Genomic DNA, 26,063 nt, shown 5'->3' with positions numbered 1-26,063 from the left:
CGGAAACGACTGCCTGAAGGTCACTCAGAGGCAGCACGGGATGAGACTGAAATGGACGGTCTCGGGGCAGTGGCAGCTGGTCACCTGACATGCCCAGTAATAAAACAGCTGTTCCTACACCTTGCCTCCACACTGCTCCTCCGCACGGCCACATGAGCTAGTCCATAATCAGTCAGTGGCACGGCTTCCCCAGGCTCAGCTACTGAACTGTCACCTCAGGCCCACCCTGCACTGTAGGCCCTTGGGTTTGGAAAGTTGCTCTTTGTGGGATGCTGTGGTCTCTCTTTCCAGAATGTAGGCTCAGGACACAGGATGCAGGCTTGTGCCTTGGTGGTGGGAGCCAATGCCCTCTGGCCAAGATGACTGCTAAGCTCCCACCTATGCCCTGGACCAGTCATGGTTACAAATTCTTACCGTTTCTCTAATCAGCTCTGGGGGAAGAGGTCATCTAATCATTACAGAAGAGAGGGCTTATAAGTGATCTCCTAAGAAGACTGTGACCTGTTGGTGCCTCTGGCTCTGTACCTCAGCTGGGCTTCTCTCCAAGGTCTGAAGTAACATATTAAATGTTTTTCTGTCAGTGAATGCAGATTCAGTGACTTGTAAGTCTGTAAATGACCCAGGAAGAGGGATTATAGCAGTAAGAACATTCAGCAAGTTTAAAACCAAACACACGTCCATTTAGTGCCAGGAATTTAAGCAGAGACCTGAAGTGGAACCAATTGACTCACACAGTAGTAAATACAAAGTAAAGCAATGATCTTGGCTTGAGCTATCTGGTTCAGCGGTCTGGCAGAATGTCACACACAAGCTCAGTCACTGCAAACAGTGGTTTTCTGGCTGTCACTTGTAGCATGGTGGAATCACGTTAGGGGGAATGGAAAAAGTGAGCACCACTTCTTACCATGTTCCCCCTCATCCTGCCGGTCTCCCTCGGCCCCGGTGTTGGATGCCGCAGGGATCACTCACCAATCAGCCCAGGGCAGACCCAACAGGGAGGGGCCCATTCCTGTTCTCCAACTACAGCCAGACTTGCCTCCACAGCAGTACCTGTGGCTGCAGCCTGGACTCCTGTGCAGGAATCTGGCTCTGGCAGTGGCAGCTGGAGAGGGTAATAGGACCTCCTGCCGAATGAAGGATTGAGTGAATGAATGGGTGAGCTGCAGGGGTCACTTGCAAAGGGACCAGGAATGATAAGTTAACAACAACTCATTCAGGCAGATGCTCTGACATCTAACTCCCAAACCTGCCTGCTGCATGAGGGGAAGCCATCTCCCGTGGGCACGAAGTCAGTGGGGTGGGAGGCCATACTCGCACTACTGAGTCTTTCCGGGAGCCAGGGCTTCAAGGCACAAGGCCCCTGGTTCCTCCTTCTCTCAACCACCCCCTCTACTCTCTCCACTCTCACTCCTTGTGCTTCTTCTTGTGCTTCTTCTTCTTCTTCTTCTTCTTTGCTGCCTTGCTGTCTTTTGATGTGTGCCTTGCCCTCTTGCCTGTGTCACTCTCAGAGTCTGAGCTGTCAGAGTCAGACGACTTTCTGTCTCTATGTTTTTTTTTCTTCTTTTCCTGAAAAGAAAATTTAAAAGCAACGTTGTATGTGTACATTTGCTTTAAAGTATCATGGCATATAATCAATAGGGGACCATTTAATAAATTATAAAGCATTAAATAAATTACAATTCAGTTAGATTAAAAAAAAAAAAACAACCAGGCATCCTTACTTTTATTTTTAAAAAACACGGGATATTAAAGGTGAAAGGAGTCCTTAGAGGTCACCCAGTCTACCTGGAGACAGTGCCTCATATGCCCAAGGTCACACAATAAGGAGGTGAGAGCCCCAGGACCCTGGGCTCCTGCTCTGGTTTCTAGCACAGCCTGCTGCCCGGGAAAACAGCTGCCATCAATTAGTACGGCTCCAGCCGCTGCCCTTGCTATGTCATCTCCAACACAACCACCTTGTAAGATTATAATGATAAAGAGAAAAGATCAGAAAGAACTTTCTCCAAACTATAACCACCACACCGTGCTGCCAAAGTAGTAACACAAACTCACACAAAAGATGGGAGGCAGATTCCTAGGCTTCTGTGGGGGGGCTTCAAGCAGTTTTAAGCAATGCATAACCCTTTCCTTGAATTTCAACTGTCAATACTGCTCAGTAAGGCTTCTAAGGAGGAGAGACTAAGGGAGGAGCAAGAGAAGGAGCTGAAGAGCTGCGGCTCCTGCTCCCCCTACAGGCTCCCAACCAGCACGCAGAGAGCTGTGTGTCTGAGAGCTACACCAGGTCTCGGGAGCCGGCTGGGAGAAAGGAGGGACAGAACACAGAACCAGCGTTAGACCCAGACTTGAGTTCTGGCTCCGCCATGTCCGGTTACTATTCTGTAACTTAGGGCGAGTCATTTTATCTCATGAGGCGTATTCTCCTCACATGTAAAACGGAGATGGGAAGAGCACCTATGCCGCACGTTGTGGTGAAGAGGTAATGAGGTAGGATCTGCGGCTCAAGAAGTTGAAAGCCACTTGCCCCAGATCACATGGGCAGGGCTGGGGTTTGCGCACAGATTGGACGACTGGAAATCTCCTGAGCTTTCCTCGGAAGCTCACGGCCGGCCCCTCCTCCTGCACAGCAGTGGCAGGCCTCGTGGTACGGTGGTCAGCGCCAACGATTTTGGAATAAGGCAGAATAAAGTTTAAATTCCAGCTGCCACTTAATAGCTATGTAACTTGGAACTTGTGAACCTCAGCTTTCTTTTCAGTAAACTGCAAATAATAAATACTTACTTCAAAGGATGCTACGAGTATTAAACAAGATAAATACTAACTACTAGGCACTAAGTGCCTGACACACAGCAGGCACTCTGCATAGCTACAAGTATTATTCTGTCATTTCAGAGAACTCCCAGAATGTTCTGACAGTCTAGCCATGTATCCACAGCAGATGAGTCAAAGTTCTGAAAGGAGATTAGACCGGAATTCTTTCTTGAAGTCTCCATTGGAGTAGGGAGAGCGGAACAAAGTTTCTCAGACCCCTATTACCAAGCAGTAGGAACCACGGCTGGGGGCAGTTGAGAGCTGGCAAACCGCTGGTTTGGCTTATGGTGCTGCACTTTCTGGATGACAAGATCATAGAAGCTCATCACAGGATATAAGGGCTGGGGTGCCTCACCAGGTTCTGCCCCTGAGGTAGGGCAGGGTCCTGGGAAAGTGAGGAAGCACACGTGGAGTCTGGCGCCCCTCCCCTCATAAATAAATGAGGAAGGAGAGCAGAATACTTTTTTACATCCAAATAGCACTTTAGTTTATCAAGCTTTTCGCATCCTTTATCTTATAATAATAATCTGGCAAGGCCAAAATTCAGGAATTATTATTCCCATTCTACAGATAAGGAAACTACAACTCAGAGAAGTAAAGTGAGGTGACCAAGGCTCAGGTGACAAAAACAGTGTGCTTTCTAACTCAGAGTCTGGCATTATTTCACTTTCTTCCCTCTCCAAGATGCAGGCTCAAGAGGAGGAAAGAGGAAAACAAGTCATAGGCTGTGACGAGGACTCCAGCTAGAATAAGAAGGAGTGGCGGGGAGGGGTCGGTGGAATGGCCCTGTAGACCTCAATCTCTGAACAAAGAAAATCTAGTCCTCCAGCAGGTGGCGTCGATCACTTCAGCAGTTGGGAGTTGGGACAGGGGAGAAGATGGAATACCAGAGGTGACACTAGCTTCTGGTCCCTTGACTTCATTCAAGGGGGAAGTAGAACAGAAGATAAAGGATAAAAAAATGACCCTGGGTGTGAGCCGCTGGCAGACAGGCCAGGAGGGGCATGGGAAAGAAGCCACTGCTCAGAACTGCTCCCCAGGAAAAGCCAATGTCTGGTGACAGCAGCTGGCCCACCCATTTTCTCTCATTCTGCAATAGGTTAGCAGCAGCCCAGCATGAGAAAAACAAAAACAAAAACTGAGAAAGGGGAATAACAGCAGCTAACATTTATTAAGTACCTATTTTTCCAGATGCTGAGCTGGGCACTTTTGCACACATATCTCCTCTACCCTTTATAACAAATCTATTCGGTGGGCATAATTATCCCTGTATTTTCAGGAAAGAAAATGATAAGTTCAGAGAGGCTGACTGAGACAAAGTGACTTGCCCACGTGGTAGAACCTGGATCTGACTCAAGCTGGGTCCCAAAGTGGATGTTCTTTTTAGCCCTGTCTGCATTACAGGAAGCACCTAACTTAGCACCTCCCAACCAAAAGGCACTCATTTTGGCCCAAAATCAATCAAGCAAGCATTTATTCTTTATCTATTCTTAAGAATTACTCTTGAGAAATGACTGATTCTCAAACTGAGAAGTTCACTGGGTAAACTTTTGGGAAGTATGACACACTGTAATTCCTGGACAGAATTTACCCATAATGCACCAGTTTACCAGAGCTTGGAAAGGGTAAGACCAGAAGAAAAACGTCTATCAATCAACTCACAAATACGTATTTAATTTTACTACCTACAAAGCACTTTACAGAGCCACAGTTGCATACCGTGTTGCTTAGAAGATAAGGAGAATACACCAATTTTTAATAGAATTCAGAGTACCCACTACCCCACTGAGTGGTGGAGCCTGGCACCTTTCCTCCAAACCTGAGCCAACCTCATCAAACCAGGAAAGAATGACTCCTTGTAACTATATAGTACATTCATTCAACAAATATTTATTGAGTACCTTCTAAGAGCCAGGAATATCTATTAATTAATCTCTCTTAAAATAGCTGAGCAATGTCAGAAAACAGGGATAATGAGCCTTCAAGAAACAAATTATCTAAATCAAAGATAAAAACTAAGATACTAGGGAGTACATGGCAGTAATGTAAGAAAAGTACAAAAACCATGCCATTAACACACAAGGGAAAAATCCATCAGGTCTGAGGAATCTGAGGTTGGCTTCATGAAAGAGATGTAAGGTGTTACGCTTCTGAAGCATGAATATGGTCTTGGCAGGTGGAATGGTTGTGGTAGTGCTGATGCAAGAAGGGAAGTGGAGCCTTCCAGCCAGAGGGAAGACAGAATGAGGCAAATGCTTGAACTATCTTTCAGGGAGCGACAAATCACATCCTGTGTAGCTATTTACTATGCACTGGATCCCATCCCTGCTCTTGTATTCAAAGCCATGGATGTGAGGATCGTCCTCTCTCTCCTGTATCATCTCCCCCTCCTCACTGGCTCATCCCCACCAATAAACAAATACATGATAATAGTTCCCATTGAAAAAAACCTCCTGAACAACTTTAACCACACTGTCACCCTACCACTACCATGGCTCTTGTCCGAGTTACCAGTGACCTCCTCAGGGCCAAATCCGTGGTCCTCATTTACTTGATCCATCGGTCGCATCTTGACAGTCCATCTGTCTTAGAACACACTCCTCCCTAACTTCCGCCACATTCTCTTACTTCTCTGCTAACATCCCTGGCTGCACCTTTTCAGTCTCCTTTGCTAGTCTGTCCTCACCTTCATAACCTCTAGAAGTTGGGACAATCTGGGGCTCAAGTCCTCAAAGCCCTGCCTCTCCCTGTATTTACTCGCCAGGCGATCTCATGTATTTACTTAAATACCATCTGTATGTGCTGACTCCCAGATTTGTATCTCTTACCAGGACCTCTCCTCTGGACTCCAAACTACACATCCAGCTGCCTCTCCTGGGTCGGTGCAAGTGGATATTTGACAGGCATCCCCGCCCCCCCGCCGTCACCCTCCGGCTTTCTTTCCCATCTTCATAGGTAGCACCTCAAACTAAACCCCGATTGCTCCCCATGCCCCTACTTACTCCTGCATCCCTTCTCCTCTCAACTCACATCTTCCAGTTACTCAGTCCAAAAACTTTGTGGAGTTATCTTCAACTATTCTCTTTCCTTACATCCAATCCCTCAACAAATTCTGTCAGCTCTGCCTTCAAAACTATCCCCACTTCGACTCCCTCACCACCTCCAGCACCACCATCTTTTACCTGGCTTATTAATATTGTTTACTAACAAGTCTGCCACTTCTGCCTTGCCTTCTGACTGCCCAGTTTCCACACAGAAACCAGAGTAATTCTCCTTAAAGGGAAGCCATATGACATCATCCCTCTGGTCAGACTTCTAACGATATCCATCTCCCTCCAATGGGACAGCTGCAGTCCTCATGTTCTCCTACAAGGCCCTCCGTGATCTGGTTTCCCCTAACTTCCTCTCTTCTCACTGGCTTCACTCCAGCTATTCTGGCCTCCTTACTGTTCCTTAAAGAAGCCAAGCTCATTCCCAACATCTGGCTATTGCACTTGCATCTGGCTATCGCTTGCTGAAATACTCTTTCCACTTATCAGAGGAGCTTGCTTCCTCTCTTCCTCCAAACATCCACCCAATGACGCTCTGAGAAAGGGCTGCCCTCACCACTCTATCTATGATGGTGAGCCACCTCTCCCTGCTACCCCCATTCCAGCACTCCCTATCTCTCATAATCAATTTTTCTCCACAGCATTCATCACTACTTGGCATATTAATATTATTTTGTATTTGCTTACCAGTTCATTGTGACCCCCATTAGAATGAAAATGCCATGAAGATAGGGACTCTACGTGTTTTGTTCACTACTGTATCTGCAGTGACTAGAACAGAGCTTGGCACATAGACACTCTTTTAACGAGTGAGGTTAAAGAACAGTTGTGTGTGGCAAGGAACTGGTCAGAGATGATGCTGGGACTGTGAAGAATCTTCAAGGAACTCAAACTTTATTCCATAGAAGGGGAATTACACAAGGCTTGTCAGCAGATTACCCCGGACAACTCTGTTTTATCGGAACAGGCCCAGGACTAGCAACCTCTCTCTCTCAGATAGGCACCTGAAGAAGTTCTCTGGACAAGAGGACAAAGCCAGCATTGCAGCCAAGGGATGACATTCCTAGATCTGTCCCTTCTATATATAGTACAGCAGACAGTAAATACAGTAGCCACATCAGAAGAAAATTATATTCTGGATCAAGTTTAGCTAGATTTCCACTATAATTAGTAGGCAGCCTGATCCTCAATGTACGTGCTTTCTCATAACATAGCTCTTATGCAGAAAGATCCATGATGGCATATGATAAGTGAAAGAAAGAAGCCAGAAAGGTACAGACCACAGATTCATGGAAAGATTACCCAGGGCTTCACTACGAAAACCTCTATTCCTATTTTGCCAACCACTTCATACTCCATTTCCATTTTCTTTTTTTTTTTTTTTTTTTTTAAGATTTTGTTTATTTATTTGACAGAGATAGAGACAGCCAGCGAGAGAGGGAACACAAGCAGGGGGAGTGGGAGAGGAAGAAGCAGGCTTATAGCGGAGAAGCCCGATGTGGGGCTCGATCCCAGAACGCAGGGATCACGCCCTGAGCCGAAGGCAGACGCTTAACCGCTGTGCCACCCAGGTGCCCCTCCATTTCCATTTTCAACACAGTTTCCTCTTGTTCTAATTATGCCCAGTAAAAATGACTTACAATTTTCAGGCACTTGGACAAAACCTGTCATGGTACTGAATGGATATACAGGACCAAATCAATGCATACTCGGTATCTGGACAGTACGTGCATTCACTACGTGTACGTTTGATAAAAAGGTGGGGGCCTCAGGGCTACAAGAATCCCATGCTCCTGCCCCTGTTCCCTTCATTATTACCTTCCAGCAGCAACAGGAGTCAGTCTCTGTTACTCTCCCAACTGAGGGCAGGTCTCACTGAGTGAAGGAACCTAAGGAGCTACAGCTAGCAGAGCTTATGGATGCTGTCTATTCTAAGGCAGCTGGTGCATGCCTATTATGTGCCAGGCATTATGTGGAACAGGTGACATCCTTTCTTTATCATGGGCCACTTCCTGGTTTCCCAACATGCCTAGCACCTTCTCCTTTACATTAGACATTCTCTTCACCAGACTGCAAAAAAACTGGGACAATGAAGCAGTCTAGTAAAGAAGCAGAGGTGAGAAGCCAATAGTCCATTTCTGACTTTTTGGTTCCAGTTCTGAGTGGCCCAACCACACTTCACTTCCTGTTGCTGGATTTCTATGCGATCTAATAACTCCCTTGGAGTGGGTGTCTGTCCTTTGCCCCCAGAAATACCTTGTGTGCTCATCTTTCTCCTCATGCTATTAGTTGCTTGAGTGTAGGTATTGTGCATAACCTTTAATTCATGTGACTTGCCTATCACATAGGCCTTCCAAACACTTGAAGCATTCCTGCTACCCACTAACTTATCCGGCACCATGGACTGCTGAAGGCATTTCCCTTCAGATGAACCTACTTAGTTCCACATGTGGTTCCCAGAGCCAACTAGTGCTGGAATGGGTATCCGAATCGGCCACTCTCACATACCCCAAAACATCCATTTCCAGAAGTTTCCATTGGTAAGGAAAGCCAATCTACTAGAATCAAAGATTTAGAGGGTAGGGGCACCTGGCTGGCTCAGGCAGAGGAGCGTGCAACTCTTGATCTCAGAGTCATGAGTTTGAGCCCCATATTGGTCTTAGATATTACTTAAGGAAATTTAAAAAATTATTAAAAAATATTTAGAGGGTAAAAGGAAACAGATAGGAGGCCTAGAATCTTGGCTTACGGTTATGAACAGAAACAGATCCACAGGGAGAAAAAAAAGAAAGAGATCAACAGATAACATCAAATAGTCATTAAGGGTAGCTGGCGACAAAGCAAAACTGACCTTATGAGTCCTGATAAGTCAAGCACCAAACAATGCACAACAGACATGCATGAGGTACTCAGTACATATGTGTTGAGTAAATAATTGGAGCACTAAGAACACAGGGTTAGCAATCTGAAGGCCTGGCTTCTTATTTTAACTCTATCTCTGGTAGTTGCGTAGCTTCAGGTGAGACAATTTCTCTTCCTCTGCATTTTCCTAATATGTAAAATGGAACAATAACACCTATTCTGGCTACTTCATAGGAGTATATAAGGATAAAACAAAATAAAAAACATGAAGATATCTTATAAACCATCAGCACTGAACAAATACAAGGCATCAAAGATCATGAAAGGATTAACAATGAGGTGAAAAGACAATGATGCTAGATGAGATCTTGGTAGAAAGAGGGGGTGGAGGGGATCAAGGGGGAAGTTTTAAATGTTTCAACTCCCTAGAGCACTTTTTAATCAAAGACAACTCATGAGTTAGAAGTCCAAATACACATAGGTACTTTAGAAAATAATATGGCATGATGATTATTACTGCCATGGCTCATCAGACATTCCTCTACTCAGTGAAGAGCGATGAGGGGTAGGACAACAGGTTGACTAAGCAGCTCATACACAGCCTCATACCTAGCAGATCCTTAATAATTGTTTTGGTGAAATGAAATACATATTTCAAAGCAGCTTTAGAAACAAAGCAATAACTAATTGCATCAGTTGTATTAAGCAGTGCAAACCAACTTAACCAAAGACCCACAAAAGTAAAATATCCAGAAAACTGCTTTAGGAATCTGACAAATACCGTTTACTCACTGAAAGGTTAAAAGAGAAAGAATAATCCTTGGAACATATAAATAGAATACCTGTTAAATATCCAGCTCTATTAAACAGTCAAATTACCTGTTTGTAGACATGATCTTATATGCAGAAAATCCTAAAGATTCCATAAGACAACTGTCAGAACTGATAAGTGAATTCAGCAAAGCTGTAGGATACAAAATCAAAACCCCAAAAACAGCTGCATTTCTACACACAACAATGAGCAATCCAAAAAGGAAATAAAGAGAACAATTCCACTGACAATAGCATCAAAAAGAATAAACTTAACCAAAGAGGCAAAAAGACTTGTACACTGCAAAACACTGCTGGAAGAAATTAAGACTAACACAAATAAATGGAAAAATACCCATGTTCATGGATTGGGAGACTTAATATGGTTAAGATGCCAATACCACACAAAGCAATCTGCAGATCTGATGCAGCCCTATCAAAATCCCAATAACATTTTTTGTAAAAATAAAAAAATCCATCCTAAAATTCATCTGCAACCTCAAGGGGCCACAAATAGTCAAAATAATCTTGAAAAAGAAGAACAAAGTTAGGGGACTGACCTTTCCTGATTCCAAAACTTACTACAAAGTTAGAGTCATCAAAATAACAAACTGAGGGCTTCAGAGGGGAGGGGGGTGGGGGACTGGGATAGGCTGGTGATGGGTATTAAGGAGGGCACATATTGCATGGTGCACTGGGTGTAATACACAAATAATGAATCATGGAACATTACATCAAAAACTAAGGATTTACTGTATGGTGACTAACATAATAAAAAATTATTATATAAAAAAACGAGTCATCGAAATAGTGTGGCACAAACATAAAGACAGACGTACAGACCAATAGCGCAGAGTAGACAGCCAGGACTAAAACCTCACATACATGGTTAAATGATTTTCAATAATGATGCCAAGACCAGTCAGTAGGGAAAGGACCGTTCTTTTGAAAAACTGGCACTGGGAAAACTGAAAATCCACATGCAAAAAAAAAAAAAAAAATGAAGTTGGAGTCACATCACATACCAAAAAACCCTCGAAATGGATCAAAGACCTAAATGTGCGAGTTTAAACTACAAAACTCTTAGAAGAAAACAGGGGAAAGCTTCACGACATTGGATTTGACAATGGTTTCTTGCGTATGACACCAAAAGCATGGGAAACAAAAGGAAAAAATAGGTAAGTTGGACTTCAACATTAAAATTTTTGTGCATCAAAACACATGATCATGAGAATGTACTTAAGACTGCCATGAAAAGCCATACACTTCAAAGTGGCTAACATGGTAGTTTCAGGTGTGTTTTTTAAAAATGCAAATCTAGAATAAAAACAGGCACTATCAACAGAGTAAGGCAATTCACAGAATGGAAGAAAATATGTGCAAGAAGTCACGAATCTAATCAGGGATTGATATTTAGAATATATAAACTCCTTGAACCTAGTGTCTACTTAAACCCAGTCTCTGACCACAAGGCCTCTGTTTTTAAGCATCAGCTACTCATAGCTGACATGCGCTGGGCTGTGCTGTATGCCACCACGATGCTCAGAGTTTTACATGCATCACCTCATCCTAACAACCTTGTGAAGTAGATGCTTATTATTCCCATTTTACAAATAGGGAAACAGATTCAGAGAAGTTAGTAATTAGACTAAGTTCCACAGCGAGGAGGTGGCTGAGCTGAGATCAGAACCCAGGCAATGTGTCTCACAGCCCCGGTTCTTAAGCACCACTCTCTACTGCCTCCCCAAATCCCTCCACACCCACCTGACATAATACTACATAGCGCTGCAAATGAGGACTACAGGACTGTGTGGCAAACATGGAAAGATGCTCATGACAAAGTAAAAAAAAGCAGGAAATAAAACAGTATGTACATTTTTATTGTATCTAGGTAAAACATGCATCTGAAAAGAGCTGGTAGAAAAAACCGTGCCCCACCAGTACAGATCCTGGTCATTAGTGAGGTTATGGGTTGCCTCTCTTTTGTTGTACATTTCAATAATGAGGTTATAAATAGTGGAAACTCCCCTTTTCCCCTCTCTAAATCAGGTCCTCAGACCTCTATGAAGAAGGCTCTAGAAACACTAGCATGAAAAACAAAGGCATGTCCAAGCCCTGTGTTCAAAAATAAGCAATCCTGCAGGGAGCATGGGTCTGGGTTGCCTCTGTGAGGGAGCTGGGCTAAATCTGGCAATGCTGAAGGTTTGCAGAGGCCTCTGGAAGGCAGTGCCTGAAGTAAGTAGGGGTTTTTATAAATTTCTATTTCTTTGGTTCACAGGAGAATAGTATCAAACTAAAATAATATCCCCAATGCTCTAAATCAGTGTTTTCCAAGTGCCATTCCTATAATATTGCCACAATTTTTACTCCATGTGTTTACAAACTGCTAATTTTTTACTTAAAAATTTTTTTTAAAGATTTATGTATTTGAGAGAGAAAGAGAGACCACGCATGGTGTGGGGGAAGGGAAGAGGGAAAGGGAGAGAATCTCGAGCAGACTCTCCACTGAGTGAGGAGCCCAACCCCACAACCCTGAGAAAATGACCTGAGCTGAAATCAAGAGTCAGATGTTTCACTGACTGAGCCACCCAGGCATCCATTAAAATTTTTCTTAAAATTTGATTTCTTTTTACTTTAAGAAGTTTTACTTTAAAAAAACAACAAAACAGTTTTATTTAAAAGGGAAACCTCATAACAACAACTATAAATAGAAAGCCTGCATCCCATGCTTTAAGTAGAAGGTAACTATAAAAATAAATACATTAAAAAAAAAAACACAATGCTTTGGCCAGATATATTTACTGCCTGCTAAAAGCAGTAGCTGGTGGGGTTAGACAGTTTGTTTTCACAGGAGGCAGTTTGGATTTTATTTTAAGTACAGTGGAAAATCACTGAAGGATTTTAAATAGGAAGACGTGGTCTGATTGGATATCTTAACAACCCTCTCTTGGAAAATTTTTTAAAAATTAGAAAAGACATAGAAGAACCGAGCAACTGAACATCACCATCATCTACTTTTACCTAAATGACAATTAGCAGATACTACACCCTAAGGGAACCCTTGTGCACTATTGGTGGGAATGTGAAATGACGCAGTCACTGTGAAACACAGTACAATGGTTCCTCAAAAAAAAAAAAAAAAAAATCAGAACAGAATTACCACACAATCCTGCAACTCCAGTTCTGGGTATGTACCCAAAGGAACTGAAAGCAGGTCCTGAAGAAATATCTGTACAACTATGTTCAGAGCGGCATTATTCACAATAGCCAAAAGGTGGAAGAAACCTAAGGGCCAACAACAAATGAATGGACAAGCAAAATGTAGCGTGTACACATAATGAAATATTATTCAGTCTTAAGAGGGAAAAATGACCCATGCTATAACATGGATGACCCCTCAGGATAGTTTACTAAGTCAAATAAGCCAGTCATAAAAAGACAAATACTGGGGATGCCTGGGTGGCTCAGTCGGTTGTCTGCTTTGGCTCGGGCTCCTTGCTCAGCGGGGAGCCTGCTTCTCCCTCTGCCTGCTGTTCCCCCGCTTGTGCTCTCTCTCTGACAAATAAATAAATAGTTAAAAAAAAAAAAAGATGACGACAAATACTGTGTTATTCCACTCACAGGAGATACCCAGGTAGTCTAAATCATAGAGAAAAAAGTCATGTGGAATTATCTAAAATTTCTAGATGTAAGAGACTCCATTTCGAAGCTCCATTTTCCTTTCCAAGCTGATGGACTCTTGAACTGGGACAGAAGCGGCAATTGTTGTACAAGCAGTTGCTCATAACATTCCAACAGAGCAACTGGTATTTGGATCATATGAGGACAGTGAAGGTAATTATTACATGCCAGTGACAGTTTCACTTGATAGCACTGATAAAATAATCAAGAAGAGAGGCATCAGAAGTGGCTCAGCCGGTCAGCACCAAACTAGCAGGGTCTGTTCTGCTCTTCTTCATCTTAATCATGTAATCACCCCATTCCTTCTCTCTCAGAAAAACCCCTGGCTTTCCCTAAATGAGTGAGACACATCTGTGGCCCCCCATTGCAATTCTGAGACCCCAAATAAAGGCCTTTGTTGTTTTTCAGTTTCACCTCCTTTTCTCAGTTGATGGTAGAATGGTGGTTCCCAGCTGCCAGGGAGGAAGAATGAGTTAGTGTTTAATGGGGACAGAGTTTCAGTTTTGCAAAATGAAGAGTTCTGGAGATGGATGGTGGTGATGATTGCACAACAATCTGAATTTACTTAATGCCAAAGAATTGCATAAAAATGGTTAAGGGCACCTGGGTGGTGCAGTCAGTTGAGCGCCAACTCTTGGTTTCGGTCCAGGTCGTGATCTCAGAGTGTGAGATTAAGCCCCGCATGGGGCTCTGCACTCAGCACGGAGTCTGCTTGGGATTCTCTCTCCCACTGCCCCTCCCACTCATGCTCGCTCTCTCTCTCTCTCTCTCTTTAAAATAAATAAATAAATAAATCTTAAAAAAAAAAAAAAAGGTTAAGATGGTGGGTGCCTGGGTGGCTCAGTTGGTTAAGCATCGACTCTTGATCTCGGCTCAGGTCATGATCTCAGTATGGTGAGATTGAGCCCCTGCATCTGGCTCCTCGCTCAGCAGGGAGTCTGCTTGAGATTTTCTCCCTCTGCCCCTGCCACACACGCACACATGTGCACGTGCTCACTCTCTAAAATAAAATAAATAAATCTTTAAAAAAAAGAATGGTTAAGATGGTGGGCACCTGGCTGGCTCAGTTGGAAGAGCACATGACTCTTGATCTTGGGGCCATGAGTTTGAGCCCCATGTTGGGTGGGTGAAAAAATTATAATAAAAAAATCATAATCATAATAATGAAGAGAATCAAGCAGTGAGATAAATAAATAAAACTTAAACAAAAAAATTTTAAGTGGTTAAGATGGTAAAATTTATGTTATGGATACTTTACCACAATTTAAAGAAAACAACAGTAATACCAAAGCCAAAGCCTATAGATTTTGGCTTGAGCAACTCAGTGAATGGTGATCTGTTCACTGAGATAAGGCAAAATGTGGAGGGAGCAGCTTTGGATAGAAAAATTAAAGAGTTTTGGGGTGTGTGAAGCTTGATGCAAACTTGACAATTAGATGAAGATGTCAAGTAGGCAGTTGGATTTCTAAATCTGAAATGCCAAAAAAAAGTCAGGGACAGAATCACAGATTTGGACAAAAATAAGGATATAAATACTTAATCTGGGGATTATAAGCATGTAAGTAGTATTCAAAACCATAGGACAGGATGAAATTACCTAGAGAGGAGGTAGTTAGAGAACAGAAGGCAGTAACAAGGCAGCCTTGGACCACCCCAACATTCAGAGTTAAAGCAGAGCACAAAAAAATCATAATCAAAAAAATCATAATCATAATAATGAAGAGAATCAAGCAGTGAGATAAAGGAGATGCTTTAAAAAAAATCAGATGCCTAGACCCAACTCCTGGGAACTCGGAACAAAGAGGTGAAAGGCAGGAGGGAGTGCAACACACAGTAGAAGGAGTGGGAGGAAGGAGAAAAAAAGAATACTTAGAAGGTGTCACTAACAGGACTCGGTGACTGACTAGATGTGGGATGGAAAGGAGAGGAAAATAAGCGACATGCTGGTTTCCTTCGCGCAGGTTATTGCTGTCATTAAAATAAGTAATACAAGATAGAAGAACAGAAACAAGGGTTTTGGTATTGTTTTTATAGTGGGGTGTATGTGTGTGTGTAGGAAGGAGGGCTGAAGAAGACAGAATGGTAGTCATGACAGCCAACATTAATTAGGCACGTACTTGTCAGTATTTTCTATCTGTCTTGGGGAGCTGGGCATGCCTTCACAAAGAACACTGTCATCAACGACCACAACAATCCTACTTTGAAAATGAAGGAGGGCCCAAAGTTACACAAATGGTCTACAGCACAGAGGGCCTCAAACCTGGGTCTGACAGACTCTGAGCCAAAGTCTGAGGTACCCGTGGAATACTGGTCAGGGATGTGGGAGTCATCAAGACAGCTGAAGTCTTAGGAGGGATGTGATCACTCAGGGAGAGAATATACAGATCAATAAATTATTATTCATATACTGGCTAATTCTCACAATGGTACAACGGGCCTTTTCCTCCCCTATAAAATGAAGTAATGCTTAATTTGTAGGGAATGCCCACTGAGGGCAAGAACCTGATCACAATTTTTGTATTCCTAGGGTTGCGCTACCTGGAACAAAAAGACCACTCAACAAAAGACTGCTGAAGCTTTTAAAAAACAAAATGCAACAAAAACCTAATAACTGGACACAATTAGAAAAATACTACACGATATGAGAACAACTATTTCCTGACCAAACTACAGCATAGTTTTTTTCCGTTCCCTCTCTGGGTGGCAAGCAACAAATGCCCTTTTTCTGCACCACAACAAAGTCTATGAATTGTTCTGCTGTAAGCAGTACACAGGAGACAGAACGCCGTGAGACAGGCACTCTTATCCACCACTGGGCACAGATAAGTACTTTCTGGAAAGACAATTTGATAAAATGTATCAAGAGCCTTAAAGCCCTAACTCAGTAATCTCATTTAGGGATTTATCCAAAGAAAACAGTAAGAGATGTGGCCAAACATTTAGGCTGGAAGTAATAAAAATATCCAACAATAGAAAAATTATTAAATAAACCATCATACAGCCATAGCGTAGAATACTGTATGTTGCTCTTAAATCAAGTTTTTGAACACTTACAAGTACAAAATGATTTCTGATAAGTGTAACGAAAAAAGTAAAATATAAACTAAACCTAGTACAACCATAATTTTGTGTTTAAATATAGATGTAGCTATCTATTAATCATTACCTAGCAAAAAGATTGGAATGTACCAAAAATACTGTAAGTCTCTTTGGATAGAAAGATTACAGGAGATCCTAGAATTCTTTATGGTTTTCAGGATTCCTAAAAGTTCTTCAAAAAGTACATTTTTATTCTACCTTATTTTTTTAGTACATTTTTCTTTTAAAACTCAAAAAAATATGATAAATGAAAGCAAGATAACACTCACCTTCTTTCTTTTTCTAGAAGAATTCTTCGTGGGATCAGGCTTCTCAAACTCTGCTGACTTTGCCTCTTCCTTCTCCTCTTCCTCATCAGGTATCAGAGAATATTTGGTCCCTCCTGGTTGCATAAAACAATCCTTTGCGAAGTGGCCTGCAGAAGAGAGGCAGAAAGGTAGGGAGGGGAGAAGGAGCCTCTCCTCTTGGCAGGTGGGTCTTCCCCTGAGGCTCCTGAAAGGGGCTAGCTGGTTGAAGAAGTATTACTGAGTTCATTCAGAGCAGCTGCTGGGTTCCGAGCAGATTTTCTGTCACCTCAAGACAGCATTGCCCACTCAACCAAAGCCAGACCAGCAGCTGGTCCTAGAGCTGTGGGAAACACTCGCACTGCTTTGGAAATGGCAGAGGAAGCAGGCTTGTGCTGCCTTCCATTAGCAATGGGGCTTAGTAATTTTTAAAGATCTGTTTGGAACTTATTCCTGACATTGAAAGGCTGCTCCAGAGAACAGAATGCTTAGCAGAGGGAGCCGAGTGGCAGGCCAAGCCCTACAGGAAGATAGCTCTCAGGCAGCTGGCAGGAAGGTGGCATTCACATCCAAGCTAACACACTGAGAGACAGGCAGTCACCTAGGGGCACTCAACATTCAGACTGTCAGGTCTGGCAAGGGCCTTAGAGATCATCAAACCCAATACTGCATGTGCAGATATAAAGGCCCAGAGTAGGAAAGTAGCTCAAGGTCACAGAGCAGCAGAGCTAAAACTTACTCCAGGTTTCATGCCTTCCTGTTCTGTTCTCTTCCTGCTGCACCAAAACCAACCCCCTTGGGCCTGACCTTTGCTGACTAGACCAAATTCCATCTCTCATTATTCTTCTCTGCCTCATGTAACACCTGGTGGACGTAAGCTGAAGATGACCCCACCCTCCCTGAACCTATAGGGTTATCAAGGGTCTGTTTAACAGCTACTACAGAGCTGGTTTTATTATTTATTTTTTTAAGATTTTATTTATTTATTTGACAGAGAGAGAGATGGCCAGCGAGAGAGGGAACACAGCAGGGGGAGTGGGAGAGGAAGAAGCAGGCTTCCCAGTGGAGCAGGGAGCCCGATGTGGGGCTCGATCCCAGGACCCAGGGATCACGCCCTGAGCTGAAGGCAGACGCTTAATGACTGAGCCACCCAGGCGTCCCTACAGAGCTGGTTTTAACAGCAACCACAGAGCTGGTTTTGTCCGAGCTTGCATAGACCCTATTTCAGGGGCAGAGAGGAGCACATGAGATCATCAAAAAGCTATGTGTAGACTGCTTTGCAACTCTGAATCCAGAGGCTAGGTGGTGCCTGGAAGGGGAATACAGCATACAGTTTTCCAAATATCTGGAATGGTCCCACAATTCCCCTGAGGAGGTATTCTTTCAATTTTTTCCCCCTTCCTCCCTCTACATTAATGGTAAGTAGGGGCTTAACTCCCACGATATCAATCAGGGCACAAATCTGCTACCAACTGTTGTAGAAAAATCAAGAGAGCAGGGTAAATGGAAGGCAAGGGAAAAGGGGTGACAAATTGAGATCACTCTGAAAATGAGATGCTGGCAATCCCTCTCGTGATAGCTCTGACAAGGGAAGTCAGGCTGAGAGAGCTCTTGAACACCTGAGTAAGACCAGAAGAAACCTGAGCAAGTGGCTAGCCTGTGTTTTTCATTACTAAAGATACTGTATTCAGAAGTCTGAAGTCAAAGAGAAAAGAAGAGCAAGAAAGGGTTTGACCTGGATCCTTGAGGAATGTATTTCCAAGTTACTTCACTTTTGCAGCAGAATGGTAATGGTCCTTGGAGATAAAAATTTACAGTGTTAACCATAAGCTAACACTCTTACCCCTCCTGGCGCAGTACATGGGGATCTTGCCCACACAGGGCATCAACCGCAAAGCGGGGGAGAGGTGGGGTGACAGTAGAGTATCTGGCAGGGCCAGCATTCAGAAGAGGACACAGAAAGGGAATGAACTCTGATAAGAGTCTAAGAGGAGTAACAGCATGAGCAAGTGAGGCCATCACTGACTAAAAAGCTCGGTGAGCCACAGCCAAAGCAGGCGGTCTCCCCCACCTAGTAAGGGGCCAGCACAAGGAGGAAGGACTGGCCTGGCAGAGGCTTCACCTTACCTTTACAGCCGCACTTCTTGCAGGTGGTGTTCAGGACAGCCTCGAGGGTGATCTTCTGCCCAGTGTAATCCTGGAAGGACCGCCGCCGCCTCTCTTCTTGCCTGTAACGAAAAGGATACTGACTGTTGGCCCCCTTAAGAGATGTGGCCAGAGATACTAGGCGGTAATGCTGTATGCTGGGTTTTTGTTCTGTCTTTGGCAGGTACGAGGGAGAAAGAAGGAAAAGTGTCATGCGTGCGGAGACAAGTAGTGAAAACAGCAACATGAAACATATTTTTTCATTCAGGACAAGCTCTGAATTAATAATTATGAATGAGACGACTTCAGCTCACTGATGCACAGAGAATGAAGATATAATTACTTACCTTCCTAAGCCCCCTGTAACCCAGATGAGGTCACCCCCGGGTTTAAAAGACCTTCAAAGACTTCCTAGAACCTGAAGTTCAAATTCCTTCCTTTGGTACTCGAGGCCTTCCACAGTGTCTCTAACCCGCTTCTCCAGCTCCAACTTTACTTGCATGAGATGCGCTGCCAAACAGGACTAGCCGACCTTCTCCAGATGGTTCACTGCCCTTGCTCACGCAGTTCCCTCTCTCTGAAATGCTGCTTCCCCTCTCTCCTCCCACCTCACCACCCCCAAACACTTCAAGGCTCAGCTTAGTCACCTCCTCTCCTTCTATCAAGTCTTCTCCTGAGCCCCTCAGCCAGAATCCATCTATTTGTTCACATTCCTATAGCGTTTCTTAAAAATTTTAAGCTTGATTGGTTTTCATAATTTGAACATACCCAGGAAACCAACACTCCGAAGGAAACAGAACATTGCCAGCACCTCCAAGGCGCCTCTAGTCACCAGGCCGCCCTCAAGGGTAACCACTATGCTGACTTCTAACAGCGTAGATTAGTTGTATCGATTTTTGTAAATTATGTAAATGGAATTACACAGCATGGACCCTTCTGTGTCTGGCTTCTTTCACTCATCTGAGAGATTCATCCACATTGTTATGTGCAGTTATGGATCACTGATTCTCACTGCCATAAGTATTTTGCTGTTGATGGGTATCTGAATAGTTTCTACTATGAACAGTGCTTCTTCTGTGAACTTTCTAGCACATCTTTCGGTGACAGATATATGTATGCATTTCTGTAGGGAAATGCCTCGTTCCAGGTAGGAGCGGAACAGTACACTGGGTTGTAGGGCATCAGCTGTAGCAGACACCGCCAGCCAGTTTTCCGTAGTGTTTACCAATTACACTCCTGCCAGCAGCAGAGCCTAAGCAGCCCAGTTGTCATGGCTCTTTCTTTGACCTTTACGATATAACACATGATACCTGCACAGAGTAGGTACTCAGAAATGTTTGATCGAAGAGTGTCACCCTCGATCACTTTTTTTTTCAAACTCAAAATGTAGTCTATACACACTGCAGTCCTAGCACACATCAACTTTATTGCCTGATACATTAACATTTCTTCTCTAGATTGTAAGCCCTTTCTACAAGATCTTACTTGTGTTTGTTTCTCCACACCTTAGCCCAAAGCTTGGCAAGCAACAGCATCAATAAACGTTTGCTGAGGGATGCCTGGGGGGCTCAGTCAGTTAAGCATCTGCCTTCAGCTCCAATCATGATCCCAGAGTCCCAGGATCCAGTCCCACATTGGGCTCCCTGCTCAGCAGGGAGCCTGCTTCTCTCTCTGCCCGCTGCTCACCCCGCTTATGCTCTCTCTTTCTGTCAAATAAATCAATAAAATCTTTTAAAAAATAAAATAAATAAATGTTTGTTGAAATTTCTATGCTCTTGGGGCACCTGGGTGGCTCAGTTGGTTGAGCGTCCAGCTCTTGGTTTCGGCGCAGATCATGATCTCGGAGTCATGGGATCAAGCCCTGCATCGGGCTCTGTACTCAGCAGGGCTTCTGCCTGATATTCTCTTTCCCTCTGCCCCTCCCTCCACTCATGCCCTCTTTCTCTCTCTCTCAAATAAATAAATCTTAAAAAAAAAAAAAATTTCTGTGCTCTTGATACCAAATATTTTTTCTTTACCTGAACCTCTTTAACTTTGAACTTTGACTTCACCTAAGCTTTTCCAACTATTCACCAAGTCTCTATGGAGTCCAGCAAAAACAGAAATATTCTGCCAAAAAAGCCACATTACCCAGAGAAAGGCAGGACGACAATATCAAAGCGGAACAAAACTACCCATCTCACGTATTTTAGCTAACAGTTTCATGGGATACACTGGTTCAAGGGAGGAAACAGAAAAGACCAAGATATTCCATATTCTGTCCTGGTCCTTCAGCTCAGCTCATACACCACATCTTCTCTACAATGTCCCCTGCCACCACAGGAAGAGCCAATTACTCTTGTGTTCCCACAGCGTTTTACTCTCTGGTCATTTTGTTAGATTTGTTTACATTTTGGCTCACCCTCTGTACCATGAATAGGCCTTCAAAGATAAAGACTATGTCTGGGCGCCCAGGTGGTTCGGTCGGTTAAGCATCCGACTCTTGATTCTGGCTCAAGTCTTGAACCCAGGGTCGTGGGATCAAGCCCCACATCGGGCTCTGAGATCAGTGCAGAGTCTGCTTGAGATTCTCTCTCTCCCTCTCCCCCACTCATGCTCTCTTTCTCAAATAAATAAATATATCTTTTAAAAAAAGGATAAGTCTGTATCTTATTTTTTTCTGTATCTAAGCAGTAAGCACACCATCTAGCATATCAGTGTCCAACAGAATGCAATGATGGACAGTTCTATAAATTTATGTCTGTACTGTTGACTAATATTTAGGTCTGTGGCTACTGAGCACTTAAAATGTAGTTAGTGTAACTGAGGAATTGGATTAAATTTTAATTTTCATTTACATTTAAATAACCGTATGTAACCATATGTAACTTAGTGGCTATCCAGTGGGACAGTGCAGACAAGTATATGATTTAAGTTTTGAAAATGCCTGCTCAAATCCCCAGGTTTTGCCCTAGCATAATCTTCAAAGGACAGGAGGTCAACTGTCTCGTATGGGTCATGGGAAAGGGTCCTTTCAAAGAATAAAGCTTGAGTAAGAAAAACCAAGGTTGTGGGGGGTAGAGAGGGAAATAGGAGTTACTTATCAACAGGCATCAAGTTTCAGTTAAGCAAGAAGAACTACATTTTAGAGCTCTGTTATACAACACTGTACCTAGTCAACAATACTTAAAAATTTGTTAAGAGGGTAGCTCTAATGTTAGGTGTTCTCACCACAATAAAATAATTTTTTTTATTTACAAAAGGGTAGAGAAGGGGCACCTGGGTGGCCCAATCGGTTAAGCATCTGTCTCCGGCTTGGGTCATGGTCTCAGAGTCCCGGGATCGAGTCCCACGTAGGGCTCCCTGCTCAGCAGGGAGTTTGCTTCTCCCTCTGCCTCTGTGTGCTCACTCTCTCTCCCTCAAATAAATAAATAAAATCTTCAAAAAAAAATTAAAAAATAAAAACTAGGGCAGGATCTTGGGGACGTAACTTGAGCAAGTCACAAACTCCATGGCTTTCAGATATCCTTATCTGTGGAGCTGAGTTTCAAGTGGCTATGAGTTACAGCTTAAACAAACCCTCATTATAATCAATTCCAATATTCTGTGGGTTCTAACATACAACAAGCCAAATCATAACTCCCACTCCATACTCAACAAATGTGTCACTTGCCTATCTCCCTTTTCTGTGCTCACTGCCAGGCTGGTTCAGGCCTCGCTACTTTGCATCTACACAGTAACAAGTTTTCTCCTCCCATCCACTGAGGGCACATAGTTGAATTACTCTTTCTTTTGTTCAGTTCAACTGTTAAGCGGCAAGCACCACTGCCAATGATGAGTAAGTGTGTCAAAAAGGCAGAACAGGGTCCTTCTCAAGGAGCTTACAGTCTAGCAGTGGAGGGAGACATACAGGTGGACAATTACATTGGTGAGCCACAAACACTCTTCTAAAAGACCATGCGATGCTGGCTGAAACTGCCTGGAAACTGCCTTTCCCCTTTCCATTTACAGATTCCCTTTAACACTCTGGGACTGGGGGAATGAAATGTAAGACAGATCTTGATGGAGAATGAAAGGCAGCTGACAAACTGTGGGTGGCTGAAGACAGCACTAAGACACTGAGCATAACAGGGCGAGGTCAGGGAATGGGGTACAAGGAGAGATTAATCTGATCAGGAGCCTCTGCCCTTCAAGGGCTTTAAAAAATTTTTTTTAATATTTTATTTATTTATTTGAGACAGAGATAGCAAGAGAGAGCACAAGCAGGGAGGAGAGGGAGAAGTAGACTCCCCGCTGAGCAGGGAGCCTGACACAGGGCTCAAGCCCAGGACCCTGGGATCATGATCCGAGCTGAAGGCAAACGCTTAACTGACTGAGCCACCCAGGCGCCCCAGGGCTTTAAAAAAAATTAACGCTCTTTGACTGACAGTCAAAGTCAAAGCTCTCCACAATCTGACCCCAACATACCTTTCAAGCCTTACATTCTAGTACTTGACTGTACCCTCCTCTTGCCTTAAACAAGACTCCTAATGTGCCCTGTGCTTTACTACCTCGTGCCTTTCCTTAAATCATTTCTTCTGTCAGAAACACCATTCCTTCCCCTGCTGCCCGACAAAATCTTATCCATTCTTCTAGAACTAGCTCAAATGCCACCTCTCTTCTAGCCATCAGGGTCTGAAATCAACTCATCCTCTTCAAGCTAATTCCTAGAACCCTTTCTTTAACCTACTCTTTTTTTTTTTTTTTTTTTAAGATTTTATTTACTTATTTGACAGAGAGAGAGACAGCCAGCGAGAGAGGGAACACAAGCAGGGGGAGTGGGAGAGGAAGAAGCAGGCTCTCAGCGGAAGAGCCCGATGTGGGGCTCGATTCCAGAACGCCGGGATCACACCCTGAGCCGAAGGCAGACGCTTAACGACTGAGCCACCCAGGCGCCCCTAACCTACTCTTTTAGCATTTATTACATTTGCCTTATATTAAAGTGATCTACATAATTATCTCATTACACTAGGCAGTAAGGCCCTTAGGCAGAAAACTTGGTATTGCCATTGTACCTAATACAGAATATGAACCCAAAAAACATTTGCTGAATAAATGAGTAAATGAAACCACTAACAACTGCTACACATCAGGCACTCTGGGAGATAAGAAAGAGCTGTGTGCCCCCTGTTCTCCCAGGTCTTATATATTCTTTCACAAGAAAAGGTGTGATAATCACAGAAGAAAAACAAAGAGATCTTTTAAAACAGTAACTACAAGTAGCTACCATCTACTAAGTTTCTACCATAGACTAGACACTAATCTGGCTCTTTACAAACAAGCTTGTATTTAAATCATTCCATCATTTCTGAGATGTAGGCATCATCCCCTCCATCTGAGAGTAAGAAGCTGAGGGTCAGAGAAGAGAAGGAGTCTGCTCAAGGTCATATACCAGTTTGCAGCAGAACTAGGACTCTTTCTGATTTACGTCTAGCACTAAAACCTCTCATCATTCCACTATATTTTCTTTCCTGGATGCAGCTCTAGAAACAGTTTATAACAAAAGTTACTGTTTGGCTACTTGGTTATTACTAGAAATAGCCTATACATAGAGACTTGTACAGCCCAAAACCAGGGAGCCCCTTCCCTTCTCTACCCTTGTTTTGAGACAGAGAAGTAGCTCTTTTATTTTACTTGTTTTACATTTTGCCCCTACAAGGGTGACTTTGGGAAATTCCATTGCTTTTTAATGAGTCTGTATATAGCACAGGATTCTTTGGAGCAGAAGTAATTTATTATAATGTAATCAGCAAAAGCCAGACTTAAATAACATTACTGAGCTCTGAGTTATAAAACATTTCTATTATAACTGAAAGGTGTTTTGTCAATAATCAGACTTACAAATATGTCAATATTTAGAGATGAAACTACAGAAATATGGAAAAAATAATTCACATACAACAGCTAGAAGCATCATGTGGTAAAAAGGGCCCTAGCTTCAATGTCCTAGTTCAGGTCCTTGACCCACTATAATTTGTCATTAACCACAGGGAAACTACTTATCACCAAGCACCAAAATAGAAACTAGGAATATAGGGATGTCTGGCGGGCTCAGTCAGTGGAGCATGCAACTATTGATCTTGGAGCTGTGGGCTTAAGCCCCACATTGGGTGTGGAGATTGCTTAAAAATAAAACCTTTTTTTTTTTTTTTTTTTTTTTACGATTTATTTACTTATTTTAGAGAGAAAGAGAGAAAGAGTGCACACGCGGGGAGAGGCAGAGGGAGAGGGAGACAAGCAGATACCTCCCTGAGTAGGAAGCCCAACACAGGGCTCGATCTCAGGACCCTGAGATCATGACCTGAGCCAAAAGCAGGGTCAGATGCTTGACCGACTGAGTCACCCAGGCACCCAAAAATAAAATCTTTAGGAAAAAAGAGGGCGGGGCACCTGGGTGGCTCAGTCGGTTAAGCGTCTACCTTCAGCTGAGGTCACGATCCCAGGGTCCTGGGATCAAACCCTGCATCAGGCTCTGCTCAGCGGGGAGCCTGCTTCTCCCTCTGACCCTTTCTCCCCCCTCTCGTGCTTTCTCTCTCCCTCTCTCTCTCAAATATATAAATAAAATCTTTTTAAAAAATAAATTAATCAATAACATAACAACCACTGAGAACACCTGATTAGCATGAGATAAACAATGTGGTATTTTAACATCAAAAACAATACAATAAAGTCATGGTTAACCTGAAGTTAAATGCATGATTTTGATTAGCTTTCTGAAACCCTGGGAACAGTTCAGAAACCCTTCACGGAACCTTAGGGAACTAGGAACCCCTGATCAGAAATCACTGGCATACATTCAAGAAAAACTTTGAGACCGATAGCAAATTCCTTATATCACCAGACATTAGCCTCCATGGATAGCAAATCTTCCATTCCTAAACGAAAGGTCAGAAGAGCCAATGAAAGTAAAATGTCATATTCAGAACACAGTTATCCCAAGATGCATTAAACTCCACTGGCGTTGCTTCTAGATTACCCTACTCTTCCATATGGTCTTTATCTTTTTTGAGCCCCTGTGCTAGGAGAGAGACAAGTAGCAGGTGCTTCATGAATGCTTGTTGGCTAACTGGTTAAAGGGCAGACAAAGAATAAGGGGAAGGAAACAAAACCACTGATGGAGAATTTCTATGCTTTGCATGTTAGCATCCAATCTTAGAACTCTATGCAGTATGGTGTTACCGAAATCCAAGGATCACAAGGGCTACATAACTCATCAATATCAGAGACTATAAATGGTAGAGTTCCTAGGTCAGCCTGATTCACTACAGCATTCTGTGGTTTGAGAAGCAGGACTGTAGCCTTTCCA

At 43.2% G+C, this 26,063-nt stretch overlaps 1 protein-coding gene across 1 annotated transcript in view; it reads right to left on the bottom strand.

Moving 5' to 3' along the window:
- Positions 1–658: 658 nt before the first annotated feature.
- The window catches only part of ZCCHC17 (zinc finger CCHC-type containing 17), a 52,679-nt gene continuing 27,274 nt past the window's right edge, over positions 659–26,063 (bottom strand). The window contains exons 6-8 of the mRNA XM_026516832.4: positions 18,722–18,822; positions 16,580–16,725; positions 659–1,566 (exon numbers count right to left, since the gene is read on the bottom strand). Coding sequence (XP_026372617.1) covers positions 1,405–1,566; positions 16,580–16,725; positions 18,722–18,822 — 409 coding nt within the window. The 3' untranslated portion in view covers positions 659–1,404. The remainder of the gene's footprint in view (positions 1,567–16,579; positions 16,726–18,721; positions 18,823–26,063) is intronic.

Source organism: Ursus arctos, unplaced genomic scaffold, assembly GCF_023065955.2.
Source record: "Ursus arctos isolate Adak ecotype North America unplaced genomic scaffold, UrsArc2.0 scaffold_32, whole genome shotgun sequence".
NCBI classification, from domain to species: domain Eukaryota; kingdom Metazoa; phylum Chordata; class Mammalia; order Carnivora; family Ursidae; genus Ursus; species Ursus arctos.
This window is presented reverse-complemented; position numbering and strand designations above follow the sequence as displayed.